Genomic DNA, 16,196 nt, shown 5'->3' on the forward strand with positions numbered 1-16,196 from the left:
TACAGAAAAAAAGAAAATTAGCTTGGTATGGTGGCGCATGCCTGTAATCTCCGCTAGTAGGGAGGCTATGGCAAGAGAATCACCTGAGCCTCACCTGAGCCTGGGAGGCAGAGGTTGTAGCAAGCTGAGATCATGCCATTGCACTCCAGCCAGGGCAACAAGAGCGAAACTCCGTCTCAAAAAAAAAAAAAAAAGATTGAGATACTTTCATATAAGAACCAACCTCTTAATCCAGAATGTCACTGTGTCTTTATTATACCAACCCAGATTTTTTTTTTTTTTTTTTCCTGAGATGGAGTCTCGCTCTGTTGCCCAGGCTGGACTACAGTGGCACGATCTCAGCTCACTGCAACCTCCTCCTCCCAGGTTCAAGCGATTCCACTGCATCAGCCTCCTGAGTAGGTGGGATTACAGGCGCACACCACCACACCCAGCTAAACTTTTTTGCATTTTTAGTAGAGACAGGGTTTCATCATGTTGGCCAGACTGGTTTTGAACTCCTGACCTCAGGCAATCCACCTGCCTTGACCTCCCAAAGTGCTGGGATTACAGGTGTTAGCCACTTTGCCTGGCCCTCAGATTTATTTTGTGGTGTAGTAATGAAAGAGGACCTGAGATACACTCAATTCTAATAATAAAACATTCCTTTTTGGTCTAAAACCTAGATTCGGTGGGTCTGGGAATCCATCTGTCTCCAGGTGATTTTCCCAAAGAACAGGCAAACACAAAATTGCCCCTTACCAGAAACCCTCCCACTAAGGGTCTCAATAATGTCCTCGGGGGAAAAACAAGGTTACCTGGTATTTTTGTCACCCACATCCCTCTTCTCCCCCTCACCCCCTCAATACCTTTAGGAAGCTCTGGATGGCATCCTGCACAGTGGCACTGAGAGGGCTTTCAAGCAAGGCTGTAGCAGTTTTTTTTGTTTTGTTTTTCCTAGCCAGCTCAGGTGAGACCTGTCACCAAAAAGATTAAGGTGTGAATAAGAGGTTTCAAAGGTTTTTTTTTTTTTAAATTAGGAATGCTGACTATTCTGTATGGAGAACAAGGGGCTTGGCCCAGCCACCAATAACAGGAGCATTCAGAGGAAAAGGTACCTGAGCCAGATCAGGCTGAAAACCTTATTCTTCCTGGCAGGGATATCAGTGTCATTGGACACTTACTTTTCTTTTTTTTTTTGAGATGGAGTCTGGCTCTGTACCCAGGCTGAAGTGCAGTGGTGTGATCTGGGCACACTGCAACCTCTGTCTCCCGGGTTCAAGCGATTCTCCTGCCTTAGCCTCCCGCGTAGCTGGGATTACAGGTGTGTGCCACCACGCACAGGTAAGTTTTGTATATATATTTTTTGAGATGGAGTTTTTTCGCTCTTGTTGCCCAGGCTGGACTGCAATGGCACAATCTTGACTCACTGCAACCTCCGCCTCCCGGGTTCAAGCAATTCTCCTGTCTCAACCTCCCAAGTAGCTGGGATTACAGGCATGTGTAACCACACCTGGCTAATTTTGTAATTTTAGTAGAGATGGGGTTTCTCCATGTTGGTCAGGCTGGTCTCAAATTCCCGACCTCAGGTGATCTGCCCGCCTCAGCCTCCCAAAGTGCTGGGATTATAGGTGTGAGCCACCATGCCTGGCCAGTTTTTTATTTTTAGTAGAAATGGGGTTTTGCCATGTTGGCCAGGCTGTTCTCGAACTCCTGACCTCAGGTGATCCGCCCGCCTCGGCCTCCCAAAGTGCTGGCATTACAGGTGTGAGCCACTGTGCCTGGCCTCCTTATATGTGTTAGTATCTTATAACATCATGTTGTACACCTTAACTGTACAATAAATTTATTTTAAAAACAGGAAAACATCTTGGATGGTCACTAAGCACTTTGGGTAAGATATGGATTGGAAGTGCTAACTACTGAAATGAAGTAAAGGGAAAAAAAGAGTCCCATAAACTCCATTTGGCATCGGGCTTCCAGGGATACTGACAATGCTACTTTTCAATCTTTGATTTTTTTTTGAGACAGGGCCTTGCTTTGTCACCCGTGCTGCAGTGCAGTGGTGTGATCAGGGCTCACTGCAGTCGCTACCTCCTGGGCTCAAGGGATCCTCCCACCTAAGCCACCAGAGTAGCTGGGGACTACAAGTGTATCCCAACATGCATTAATAATTTTTTAACTTCTAAATTTTTTGTACAGACAGGGTTTCACCATGTTGCGCAGGCTGACCTCAAACTCCTGGCTCAAGTGATCTACCCACTTTGGCCTCCCTAAGCATTGGGATTACAGATGTGAGCCACCACGCCTGGCCCAGTCCCTGATTCTTAATCTTTAAAGACAGGCCAGGCATGGTGGCTCACATCTGTGATCCCAGAACTTCAGGAGGCCGAGGTGGCCAGATGACCTGAGGTCAGGAGTTCAAGATCAGCCTTGTCAAAATAGTGAAAAGCATCTCTACTAAAAATACAAAAATTTGTCAGGCATGGTGACAATTACACGTGCCTGTAATCCTAGCTACTTGGGAGGCTGAGGCAGGAGAATCACTTAAACCTGGTAGGCGGAGGTTGCAGTGAGTTGTGCCACTGCACTCCAGCCTGGGCAACAGAGCAAGACTCTGTCTCAAAAAAAAAAAAAAAGGCCAGGTGCGGTGGCTCACGCCTGTAACGCCAGCACTTTGGAGGGCCGAGGTGGGTGGATCACAAAGTCAGACTGAGACCATCCTGGCTAACACGGTGAAACCTGTCTCTACTAAAAATAGAAAAATTAGCCGGGCGTGATGGCGGACACCTGTAGTCCCAGCTACTCAGGAAGCTGAGGCAGGAGAATGGTGTGAACCTGGGAGGCGGAGTTTGCAGTGAGTCCAGGTTGTACCATAGCACTCCAGCCTGGGCAACAGAGCCAGACTCTGTCTCAAAAAAAAAAAAAAAAAAAAAACAGACTAGAACTGCTTTTAAAACAAAGCATCACAGGGCTATGCAAGGTGGTTCGTGCCCGTAATCCCAACACTTTGGGAGGTCAAGGTGGGCAGATCACTGAGATCAGCGGTTTGAGACCAGTTTGGCCAACATGGTGAAACCCCATCTCTACTAAAAATACAAAAACCAGCAGGGCGTGGTGGCAGACATCTATTGTCCCAGCTACTCGGGAGGCTGAGGCTGGAGAATTGCTAGAACCCAGGAGGCGGAGGTTGTGGTGAGCCGAAATCACGCCACTGCACCCCAGCCTAGGCAACAAGAGTGAAACTCTGTCTCAAAAAAAAAAGCCACAAGGCAAGCCATGGTATGTCTGTCTTTTATTTTCTATTAGGTTGAAAGACAAGCACAATCATCTGCAAGTGGGACTTTCCTTTCTGGTTTCAAATCTTAAAGTAACAGAAACTGATCACCCCTATACAGAACCAAAAACATTACGGAAACCCTGTCTTGAAATAGCTTGCACTAGAATAACTGCCATAAACAGCATATTCACTACTAATAACTACTTTATTAGAAGCCTCACAATCAAATCTGTTTACTTAGCCTCTGAAAGGCTTGCTTTCTTTTTTGTTTGAAACATGGTCTTACTCTGTCACCCAGGCTGGAGTGCAGTGGTACAATCTCAACTCACTGCAACCTCCACCTTCCAGGCTTAAGTGATCCTCCCACCTCAGGCTATCGAGTAGCTGGGACTACAGGCACGTGCCACAGCATGTCCAGATAAGTTTTGCATTTTTTGTAGTGATGGGGTTTCACCATGTTGGCCAGGCTGGACTTAAAACTCCTGGGCTCAAGCGATCCACCACCTCGGACTCCCAAAATGTTGGGATTACAGGCACAAGACACCACACATGGCTTGAAATGCTTAAGACTCTAGAATTATCTTGAGTTAGTCTTAGCAATAAAAGACCAAGCAGGTAGATGGTGAAGGGCTAATGGCCCAGGAGGCTTGGCACAAGACTCCATAACCAAAACCTTACACAAGATAATTCAGACAGACAACTTAAAAACCTGCTTGAAGCCGGGCGCGGTGGCTCAAGCCTGTAATCCCAGCACTTTGGGAGGCTGAGACGGGCGGATCACAAGGTCAGGAGATTGAGACCATCCTGGCTAACACGGTGAAACCCCGTCTCTACTAAAAAAAATACAAAAACCTAGCCGGGCGAGGTGGCGGGCGTCTGTAGTCCCAGCTACTCGGGAGGCTGAGGCAGGAGAATGGCGTGAACCCGGGAGGCGGAGCTTGCAGTGAGCTGAGATCCGGTCACGGCACTCCAGCCCGGGCGACAGAGCAAGACTCCGTCTCAAAACAAAAAACCTGCTTGAGAGTTTTACTGACAGAAAAAAAGAATCTGTGCAGAGACCCATTCCCTTTGCTACATAGCTCAGACATTTTATTTTACCATTAATACAGAAGTGAGAGAAGGGTCACGTCTCTCCAGCTTTAGTTCTCTTGGAAACTAAGATTGTCCAATAGACAGCTTGTTAAACCCAAGTCATTCCCAAGGCACCATGTCAAAGATACTTCATACCCCCCCTCCAAAACCAAAGAAAACACACAGAGATTAATACACTACAGAAGGAATAAACATTTTAGATTAGTTTGTGATTACTGACCTGTCTCCTGTTTACACCATCAGAAAAGCTGATACAATAGCTGTTTTCCCGGAAGCCTTTTCCTGGTAGTCACAACAGGAAGAGGCCTGTAGAGAACCCCAGGGAGCAGTACACTCTCATTAGGCTGCAGCACTTAAGGTTTTTAACAGAGAAAAACCCAATGATTCAGTCTTTGGCATCTCCCACTCCATCTGCATTGATGGCAAACATAGCTTCAGCTTCAGGAAGACAGGGAGAGTCGTAGATTTTGCAGATTCTGGTTTCCCCTCTTCCTTTCCTCAGATACAATCTGACCCAAAGACACAGACCAAAGCACCAATTTATTATAATTAAACAATTCCATCCTGACTTTATAACTGAGCTGAAAATGTTCTAGACATATATTCTTCCTAGAAGGACCCTGGGAATATTTCTGTACTGTTTTCCTTAGTGCATTTCCAACCTGGCAGAATCCATTTTTGCCCTGGCCCCTCAGTGGATTGTCCATACTGAAAGAAACATTAAAAAAAGAAAAATTGGCCGGGAGCGGTGGCTCAAGCCTGTAATCCCAGCAGTTTGGGAGGCCGAGACGGGCGGCTCACGAGGTCAGGAGATCGAGACCATCCTGGCTAACACGGTGAAACTCCGTCTCTACTAAAAAAAAAAAAAAAAAAAAAAAACTAGCCAGGCGAGGTGGCGGGCGCTTGTGGTCCCAGCTGCTCGGGAGGCTGAGGCAGGAGAATGGCGTGAACTCGGGAGGCAGAGCTTGCAGTGAGCTGAGATCCAGCCACTGCACTCCAGCCTGGGCGACAGAGCAAGACTCCGTCTCAAAAAAAAAAAAAAAAAAAAATTTCTTTCAAGGCACTGTCTTGATCTTTTGCCAGGCTGGAGTGCAGTGGTGTGTGATCATAGCTCAACACAGCCTCGAATTCCTACGCTCAACTGATCCTCCTGCCTCAGTCTCCTCGGTAGCTAAGACTACAGGCACATGCCACCACAGTGGCTACCTTTTTTGTAGAGACAGGGGCCTCACTTTGTTGCCCTGACTAGTCTCGAATTCCTGGCCTCAAGTCATCCTCTCACCTTGGCCTCCCAAAGTGTTGGTATTACCAGTGTGAGCCACAGTGCCCAGCCCAAACATTTTTTAAATAACGAGGGAGAGGCATCTCTATTATTCATATTCATTCTTCCACACTTGTGGGTTTTTAATTCTTTTATGAACTAAAACATCTATACCAACCAGAGCATGTTAATTAGGTTAGCAAGAGTTCCTAAGTGTCTATACAACAGTAGCTTTAACAGGGCTTAAATGAAAATATTATAGATTCATGTCTACTTCACAGTTAACATGACATTCCAAAAAGAAGAATCGATCCCATCAACACCTTACCTGGTTGTTGATGCATGGGCGATGATATTTCCTCCAATAGGTTTTTTGGGATCAGCAGCAAACATGGCTGCTCCATCCACTTGGGCTACCACCTGATTAGTGATTACCACTGCTACACCAAACTGATGGGGAAAGGATAAATGTCAATTTTGTGGCCGCAGACACTCCAAGAACCTTAATGCTGCCACTACTTTGCCCACAAAGCTACGAATATCTAATGTCTCTCTTCTTCCTTTTTTTTTTTTTTTTTTTTTTTTTTTGAGAGGGAGTCTCGCTCTGTCGCCCAGGCTGGGGTGCAGTGGCGCGATCTCAGCTCACTGCAAGCTCCGCCTCCCGGGTTTGCGCCATTCTCCTGCCTCAGCCTCCCGAGTAGCTGGGACTACAGGCGCCCGCCACCTCGCCCGGCTAGTTTTTTGTATTTTTTAGTAGAGACGGGGTTTCACCGTGTTAGCCAGGATGGTCTCGATCTTCTGACCTCGTGATCCGCCCGTCTCAGCCTCCCAAAGTGCTGGGATTACAGGCTTGAGCCACCGCGCCCGGCCTCACTTCTTCCTTTTCTAATAGAGCTTGATGATCTCAGGCACTGATGTCTTGGCCTCCTAGCAAGGTTCCTGGAATTCACAGCCACTGAAAGTAGGCATTCTCTGTCCCTATCCCACAACTTACCTCATCAGCAAGTCGCAGAAGCATCCGCAGAAACCTCGCCAAGTGCATCTGCCTGGCTGAAAGCTCACCTCGACCCGAGTAGTCCGTTCTGTAAAGGGCGGTGGCACTGTCTACAATAAGCAGTGCATACCTACAGGAAACAAGGATTCTCTGAAGCCTATTTCTAGCCTGTGTCAGATTCTGCTCCCTTCCTTACCACCCTAAAATCTCATATTCATAGTTTTTCTTGTATATAGATGTTTTATTAAAATATTTGCACAGCACTAACATCTGAGGCACCATTTAACAAGATTTCCAGCAAGTTCAAGTAGATTATGATTTCATTTTTAATAGGTACTTGACCTAAACTATAAAGCAAGAGTGTCAAAACAGGAATTAAACTTAAACCTCCTCATTTCTAATTCAAGCTACTACCAATCTGGCCAAATAGCCATTACAAGACTCAGGGAAGGACTCTAAGAACATATTTGGTGTCTTACACTGAGCACACACCTAGATTCTACCATCATGGCTGATGCTTGATAAAGGAGCTGGGTCTGATGGTCTGTGTTGAACGCTCGAGCATATGCTACATTATCCAGGACATCACTGCCAGACAGACCATACCTATGGGAGAGGAGAGAACATTTTTAGGCTGCACACAGAACTCAGGCAGATGAGCAATTCATTTCTGACAATTACCTGAATAGGGAGGGAAGAAGTACTGAGAGTAGTTTCAGGGCCAAAGAATGTAATTCCCTTTCTATTAAGAAGTTCAGGCAAACTACAAGCAGAGAGATGATAGCACTCAACTACTCTGAGCTCTACAGGCAAGTAGAGCAAGTCTTCAGGACAAATCAAATCTATTCTTTTTTTTTTTCTTTGAGACGGAGTCTTGCTCTGTCACCCAGGCTGGAGTGCAGTGGCGTGATCTCACTGCAACCTCCGCCTCCCAGGTTCATGCGATTCTGTTGCCTCAGCCTCCCGAGTAGCTGGGATTACAGGGGTGCACTACCATGCATGGCTAATTTATTTTCAGTAGAGACAGAGTTTCGCCATACTGATCAGGCTGGTGTTGAACTCCTGACCTCATAATCTGCCCACCTCAGCCTCCCAAAATACTGGGACTACAGGCGTGAGCCACCACACCCAGCCTAAATCAAATCTATTCTTTGAGGGCCAGGAGCGGTGGCTCATGCCTGTAATCCTAGCACTTCGGGATGCCAGGGCAGGTGGATCACCTGATGTCAGGAGTTGGAGACCAGCCTGGCCAACATGGCAAATCCCTGTCTCTACCGAAAATACAAAAATTAGCTGGGCGTGGTGGCAGTCACCTATTATAATCCCAGCTACTTGGGAGGCTGAGGCAGGAGAATCACTTGAACCTGGGAGACGGAGGTTGCTGTGAGTGGAGATCGCACCATTGCACTCCAGACTGGGTGACAGAGTAAGACTCCATCTCAAAAAAAAAAAAAAAAAGTTCAAAAGAGAATGTTTACATAAAACCCAGTGTGCTATAATTATATTCTAGGTTTATGATTCTATCATGAAGAGAAACAGATGGCATAAGGATAGAATTACACCTTACGATCCTGACCAAATAAAAGAATGAAGAGATCTATGTTTTCTCTATTTAGATCATGAATGTATGGTTAAACAAACAAACAAACAAACAAAAAGCTATAACAGGCGTAAGTACTTTACTTCACAAGTCTTCTAGTTGTGCCTCAAGAAACACTGATATGGCTGGGCACGGTGGCTTGCACCTGTAATCCCAGCAATTTGCGAGGCCAAGGTGCGCAGATCACTTGAGATCAGGAGTTTGAGACCAGCCTGGCCTACAGGGCGAAACACCGTCTCTACTAAAAATACAAACTGTAGCCGGGTGTAGTGGCAGGTGCCTGTAATCCCTGCTTCTCAGCTCCTCAGGAGGCTGGGGCAGGAGAATCACTTGAACCCAGGAGGCAGAGGTTGCAGTGAGCCGAGATCGCACCACTGCACTCCACCCTGGGTGACAGAGCAAGACTGTCTCAAAAACAAACAAAAAAATACACTGATATAATCTACCATCAGAAAGGGAGAAGAGGCTGGGTGCAGTGGGTCATGCTTGTAATCCCAGCACTTTGGAAGGCTGAGGAGGGAGGATTGCTTGAGCTCAGGAGTTTGAAACCAGCCTGGGCAACAAGGCAAAACCGCGTATCTATTTATAAAATTTTAAAAAATTAAAAAAGAAAGGGAGATTATCTATTTGCTATAAAAACAGAGAAGGTTTACCGGAAAAAAGAGTTATCCTAGCTTTTCTCTCAGCAGCACTCACAAAAAAAACTACGGGAACCTCTGTGCTTAGGCTCCAGAAGCAGGACATGGAATTCTCACAGCTTGGGAAAAGTTGGCTGGAAATAGCATCCTCTTTCATAGTGTTTATTGAACTTCCTTAAAGATAAGAATAACCTGGAACACCCGTTAGGAAACAAATTCCTGGGCTGGGCACAGTGAGTCACGCCTGTAATCCTAGCACATTGGGAGGCCAAGGCAAGCGGATCACTTGAGGTCAGGGATCCGAGACTATCCTGGCCAACATGGTGAAACCCAATCTCTACTAAAAATACAAAAATTAGATGGGCATGGTGGTGTCTGCCTGTAATCCCAGGTACTTGGGAGGTGGAGGCAGGAGAATCGCTTGAACCCGAGAGGAGGAGCTTGCAGTGAGCCAATATCATGCCGCTGCACTCCAGCCTGGCAGCCTGGGCGACGAGTGAAACTCCATCTCAAAAAAAAAAAAAGAAAAACAGAAAAAAGAAAAAAGAAAAAAAAAATCCTGGGCCTAACCTAGACTCAATGAATTATAATTATCAGGGAAGAGCCTGGTAATTTGTATATTTAACAAATACCTCAGGTTATTCTTAACATGCACATTTGAAAATCTAAGCTTATCTCAAATGAGCGATTCTCCTGCCTCATTCTTTCACAGTACTTCAAAGATTTTCAAGCAAGGCTAGCAATTGTGGTCATGGTTTTCAAACTTTAGCAAGCATAAGATTACCTGGAGAGCTTGTGTGTGTGTGTTTTTTTTTTTTTTTGTATTGTTTTTTTGAGATGGAGCTTCGCTCTGTCAACCAGTCTGGAGTACAGTGGCACAATCTTGGCTCACTGCAACCTCCGCCTCTCGGGTTCAAGCGATTCTTCTGCCTCAGCCTCCTGAGTAACTGGGATTACAGGCACCTGCCAACGTGCCCAGCTAGTTTTTGTATTTTTAGTAGAGACGGGGTTTTACCATGTTGGCTAGGATGGTCTCAAACTCCTGGCCTCAGGTGATACACCCCCTTGGCCTCCCAAAGTGTTGGGATTACAGGCGTGAGCCATGGTGCCTGGCCCTGGAGAGCTTGTTAAAACAGGTTGCTAGCCCGAGTATCTGATTGTTTCTGATTCAGTAGATCTAAAGTCCCATCAGACAATTTGCATTTCTAATCTCAAGTAATGGTAATGCTGGGGACCATGTTCTGGGAACCCCAGAGCTACAGTAACATGAATGTGGGTTAATATTCTTCAATAGTGCATGGCAAAAATTAATCAGTAAGGGCTCTTCTGTTGTGAATGAAAGAGGACTATTTTTTATTAGCTTAAGGAGGCCTTGTGACATTCTCAGAAATATACATTTTTTTCTTGATAGAGAGACCTGATTTTTTTTTTTTTTTTTTTTTTGTCAGATGGAGTCTCGCTCTGTGGCCCAGGCTGGAGTGCAATAGTGCGATCTCAGCTCACAGCAAGCTCTGCCTCCTGGGTTCACGCCATTCTCCTGCCTCAGCCTCCCGAGTAGCTGGGACTACAGGTACCCGCCACAATGCCCAGCTAATTTTTTGTATTTTCAGTAGAGACGGGGTTTCACCGTGTTAGCCAGGATGGTCTCAATCTCGATCTTGTGATCCGACCATCTCGGCCTCCCAAAGTGCTGGGATTACAGGCGTGAGCCACCGTGCCTGGCTGATAAAGAGACCTGATTAAAACAAATTAATGAAATTTCTATGTAAACATATTTTTCAGTGAGGCACAGTCACTCATGCCTGCCTGTAATCTCAGCACTTTGGGAGGCTAGGAGGGAGAATCACTCTAGGCCAAGAGTTCGAGACCAGCCTGGGCAACACAGTGAGACCTCATCTCTACGAAAATAATAGGCGGGGCACGGTGGCTCACGCCTGTAATCCCAGCACTTTGGGAGGCCAAGGCGGGTGAATCACGCGGTAAGGAGATCGAGACCATCCTGACTAACACGGTGAAACCCCGTCTCTACTAAAAAATACAAAAAAATTAGCCGAGTGTGGTGGTGGGTGCCTGTAGTCCCAGCTACTTGGGAGGCTAAGGCAGGAGAATGGCGTGAACCCAGGAGGCAGAGCTTGCAGTGGGCCAAGATCGCACCATTGCACTCCAGCCTGGGCGACAGAGCGAAACTCCGTCTCAAAAAAAAAAAAAAAAAAAGAAATAAACCGGGCGCTGTTGTTTATGCCTGTTATCCCAGCACTTTGGGAGGCTGAGGCAGGAGGATCACCTGAGGTCCGGAATTCAAGACCAGCCTCAACATGGAGAAACTCCCTCTCTACTAAAAATACAAAATTAGCCGGGCGTGGTGGTGTATGCCTGTAACCCCGGCTATTCAGGAGGCTGAGGCAGAAGAATTGCTTGAACATAGGAGGCGAGGTTGCGGTGAGCCGAGATCGTGCCATTGCACTCCAGCCTGGGCGACAAGAGCAAAACTCTGTCTCCAAAAAAAAAAAAAAAAACCAAGAAAAAGAAAAAGAAAGAAAAATAGAAAAATATTTGCTGGGCTTGGTGGTGCGTGCCTGTAATCCCAGCTACGCTGAGGAGGGAGGACTGCCTGAGCCCTGGAGGCTGCAGTGAGCTATGATTTTACTGTTGCATTCTAGCGGGGCAGAGTGAGACCCCATCTCTAAAAACACAAACAAAAAAAATATTTTTTGTGAGCAAAACATTCATTAACAAATGCTGAATGCATTGCTCTATGGCTTGGGCATCCAGTGGTTGACCAAATCAAAGTTCTTGTCCTCATAGCCTATATTCTACTAGCTCATCTATCCTATCTGAATACTTACTTATGTTACGAGACGATGTTTTAGTGACTCTGTCCAAAAGAGAATCCTTAAACTACTAAAATAGTATACTTAAAAGTATGAATGCTGTACAAGATTGCCAAAACAATTTTGGGAGGGAAGACACAAGTATATACATCTTCAGAAAACTAAGATCAGGCTGCAAAAGAGTAATTCCTTTTCCTTCATAGGAATTTTGTAGGCAGAGGCAAAAAGCTGCAATTACTATTCCAACCTAATTTTGTGCTTCAGTGGTATACATTTAATAGGTTGCAGTCCTCAAATTACAAGCTGGGAAAGATAATTTGATTATAAAACAAGAGAGAATATTCTCCTCAACTTATTTAGGCAGGTTCCAACTTGAGTCTGACATCTCAGCATACAATTAAACTGTTTTATCACTGGGTTTCCATAAAATGTGTGGCAGGGCTAAATTACCACATTTGACCCTACACAAAGGAAAAGAAGTAAAACAATTTTGAGGATGTATTTCAAAACTTTATTTGAGGATACAGAAACTTATAACCTCTTCACAAGCTTTACTCAGGTATAATTAACATACCTCAAAAATGGCCTGCTGTAAGTTTAAAATTCATTGAGAGCTTTAGTGAATTTGCAGAGTTGTATAACCATGAGCACAATCCAATTTTAGAACATTTTCATCACCCCTAAAAAAATCTCTCAGCTTCATTCACAGTTACTCCTAATTCTTATCGACAGTAACCACAATTCTTCTATCTCTTAGATTATCCCCTTCTGGAAATTTCATATAAATGGAATCATACAATATGTGGTCTTTTGTGTTTAACTTCTATCATTTACCATATTTCAAAGTTCATCCATGTTGTTAACATGTATCAGTACTTAAGTTCTTTTTTTATTGCTGAAGAGAGAAAACAAATTTTGTTTATTCATTTACCAGTTGATGGACATTTTGGGCTATTACAGTGATACCATAAACATTATATACAAGTCTTTATATGACATGTTTTTATTTCTCTTGGGTATATAACTAGAGTAAAATTGCTGCATCATATGGTAAATTCATTTTTAACTTTTTAAGCAGCCACCTATTTTGCAAAGAGACCACCAATGCATATTGTCACCAGCAATATGTGAGGGTTCCAGTTTCTCTACGTCCTCCCAGTATTTGTTACTGTCTTTTTTATTATAGCCTTCATAGTGGCTGTGAAGTGGTAGCTCACCACGGTTTCAATTTGCATTTTCCTGATGATTAATGATGTTGAGCATCTTTTTATGTGCTTATCAGCCTTTGTATATCCTCTTTGGAGAGATGTCTATTCAAATCCTTTGCCCATTTAAACAACTGGATTATCTTTTTATTGTTGGGTTTTAATAGTTCTTCATATATTCTGGATACTAGACCTTTATCAGATACATGATTTGCAAATATTTTCTCACATTCTTTGGGTTTTCATTTCCTTCACAGTGTCCTTTGAAGCACAAAAGTTTTTAATTTTGATGAAGTGAAAACTCACTCTATTATCAATTTATTCTTTCATGGACTGTGTGTTTGGTGTTGTAGCTAATAAATATTTGCCTACCCCAAGGTCACTAAGATTTTCCCCCATGTTCTCTCTGAAAAATTATAGTTTAGGCTCTTATTTAGGATTACCACCCTTTTAAAAACAGTATAGTAAAACATATAAGATTAAATTGAGCATTTTAACTATTTTAAAGTATATAATTCAGGTGCATTAAGGATATTCATGCTGCTATGCAACCATCACCACTATTCATCTCCAGAGCTTTTTCATCATCCCAAACTGAAACTGTACCATTAAACAATAACACCCCAGTCTCCCTACCCTCAGAAAACCACCATTCTACTTTCTGTCTGATTTTGAAGTACCACATATTAGCGGAATCATACAGTTTTTGTCCTTTTTTTTTCCTTTTCCGAGCCAGAGTTTCACTCTTGTTGCTCAGGCTATAGTGCAATGGCATGATCTCGGCACACTGCAACCTCCGACTCCCAGGTTCAAGCGATTCTCCTGCCTCAGCCTCCGGAGTAGCTGGGATTACAGGTGTGTGCCACCATGCCTGGCTAATTTTTCATATTTTTAGTAGTGATGGGGATTCACTATGTTGGCCAGGCTGGTCTCAACTGACCTAAGGTGATCCACCTGCCTCGGCCTCCCAAAGTGCTGGGATTACAAGCATGAAGCCACTGCGCCCGGCCTCAGTTTTTGTCTTTTTGTGACTAACTTATTTCACTTAGCATGTCCTCAAGGTGAGTGGATGTTAATAGCATGTGTCAGAATTTCCTATCTTTTTATCTGCAGGACTAGGTCTAAGAAAAAAATTTACTTTCTTCCTTTTAAGGCTAAAATAACATTTCATTGTGTGTATATACCACATGTTATATATTCATTTGTCAATGGACATTGGGTTATTTCCAAAGCTATTGTGAGTAATGCTGCCATGAACATCGCTGTCCAAGTCTCTGAGTTCCTGTTTTCAATTCTTTTGAATATATAGCTGGAAATGGAACTGTTGGATCACATGGTCATTCTGTGTTTAATTTTTTGAGGAATGACCACACTGTTATCTATTTTAATTTTTACGTGTGGTGTATAAGTAAGGGTCTAAAGTTATTCTTTTGCATTTGGAAATTCACCTACATCAGCACCATTTATTGAAAAGACCATTCTTTCCCTCATTAAATTGCCTTGTCAGCCAGGTTTGGTGGCTCACATCTGTAATCCTAACACTTTGGGAAGGTTGAGTTGGGAGGATCACCTGAGGCCAGGAGTTCGAGACCAGCCTGGGCAACACAGCGAGACCATGTATATTTGTAAAAAATTTAAAATTAAAAAAAAATCGCCTGTTACCTTTGTCAAAAATCAAGTGACCATAAAAGTTTCATTTCTGAACTCTCCATATTTATCCTTATGCCATCACCATATTGTCTTGGTTATTGTAGCTTTATAAAAAGTTTTTAAACCAAAAAGTCTAAAATCTCAAATTTTCTTTTTCCAGACATTTCAGCTATTCTGGGTCCTTTGCATTTCCATATGTTATATCCCATAAATGTTGTGATTATTTTGTAAATTTCTGCAAAAAAAAAAAAAGCTTGCTGGAATTTTGATAAGGATTGTGTTGAATCTGCAGATAAATCTGAGGAGAACTGCCTTTTCTTGAGATAGACTCCACCCAGGCTGGAGTGCAGTGGCACAATCTCAGATTACTGCAACCTCTGTCTCCCTGGTTCAAGTGATTCTCCATCCTCACCCTCCCAAGTAGCTCGGACTACAGGCAGTACGCCACTATGTCTGGCTAATTTTTTTTTTTTTTTTTGAGACGGAGTCTCACTCTGTCGCCCAGGCTGGAGTGCAGTGGCCGGATCTCAGCTCACTGCAAGCTCCGCCTCCCAGGTTCACACCATTCTCCTGCCTCAGCCTCCCGAGTAGCTGGGACTACAGGCGCCCGCCACTTCAGCCGGCTAGTTTTTTGTATTTTTTTTAGTAGAGACGGGGTTTCACCGTGTTAGCCAGGATGGTCTCGATCTCCTGACCTCATGATCCGCCCGTCTCGGCCTCCCAAAGTGCTGGGATTACAGGCTTGAGCCACCGCACCCGGCCAATTTTTGTATTTTTAGTAGAGACAGCGTTTCGCCATGTTGGTCAGGCTGGTCTTGAATTCCTGACCTAGGTAATCCACCCACCTTGGCCTCCCAAAGTGTTGGGATTAAGGTGTGTGCCCCTGTACCTGGCCAAAAATGCCATTTTAATAATATTGAGTTTTCCCATCCATGATATGGAATGTTTCTCTTTATGTAAATCTTCCATTTTTCTCAGCAATATTTTAAGAGTTTTTGCTGTACAAATCTTACATTCCTTTTGTTAAATTTATTCCTAAGTATTTTATTCTTTTTCATGCTACTGTGAAGTTTTTTTTTAAGCTTGACTTTTGAATTGTTATGGTCTAGTATATAGAAATACAATGGATTTTTGTATATTGATACTGTATTCTGCAACTTTCCTGAACCAGTTTATTTAGTTCTAGTTTTTCTTGTGGGTGGATTCCTTAGGATTTTCTACATATAGCACCATGTCATCAGTAAATAGTTTTCCTTCTTCCATTCCAATCCGGATGCCACTTATTTCATTTGCTTGTCTGACTACACTGTCCACAATCTTTGGTACATTGCTGAATGTAAATAGTGAAAGTGAGCATCCTTGCCTTGTTACTGACTTTAGGGGGAAAAGCATTCAGAATTTCACCATTAAGGCCGGGTGCAGTGGCTCACACCTATAATCCCAGCACTTTTGGGAGGCCAAGGCAGGCAGATCACTTGAGGTCAGGAGTTTGAGACCAGCCTGGCCAACATGGAGAAACCCTGTCTTTTCTAAAAATACAAAAATTAGCTTGGCGTGGTGACACACGCCTGTAGTACCAGCTATTCGGGAGGCTGAGGCAGGAGAGTCACTTGAACCCGAGAGGTGGAAGTTGCAGTGAGACAAGATACCACCACTGCATTCCAGT

The 16,196-nt window shown here is 44.0% G+C and overlaps 1 protein-coding gene across 1 annotated transcript in view; it reads right to left on the minus strand.

The window, feature by feature from the left end:
• Nucleotides 1-4,265: 4,265 nt before the first annotated feature.
• The window catches only part of RAD51 (RAD51 recombinase), a 34,070-nt gene continuing 22,139 nt past the window's right edge, over nt 4,266-16,196 (minus strand). Inside the window, 4 exon segments of the mRNA XM_026456351.2 lie at nt 4,266-4,860; nt 5,941-6,062; nt 6,607-6,736; nt 7,099-7,240. Coding sequence (XP_026312136.1) covers nt 4,737-4,860; nt 5,941-6,062; nt 6,607-6,736; nt 7,099-7,240 — 518 coding nt within the window. The 3' untranslated portion in view covers nt 4,266-4,736.

Source organism: Piliocolobus tephrosceles, chromosome 6 (assembly GCF_002776525.5).
Source record: "Piliocolobus tephrosceles isolate RC106 chromosome 6, ASM277652v3, whole genome shotgun sequence".
Taxonomy (NCBI): Eukaryota; Metazoa; Chordata; class Mammalia; order Primates; family Cercopithecidae; genus Piliocolobus; species Piliocolobus tephrosceles.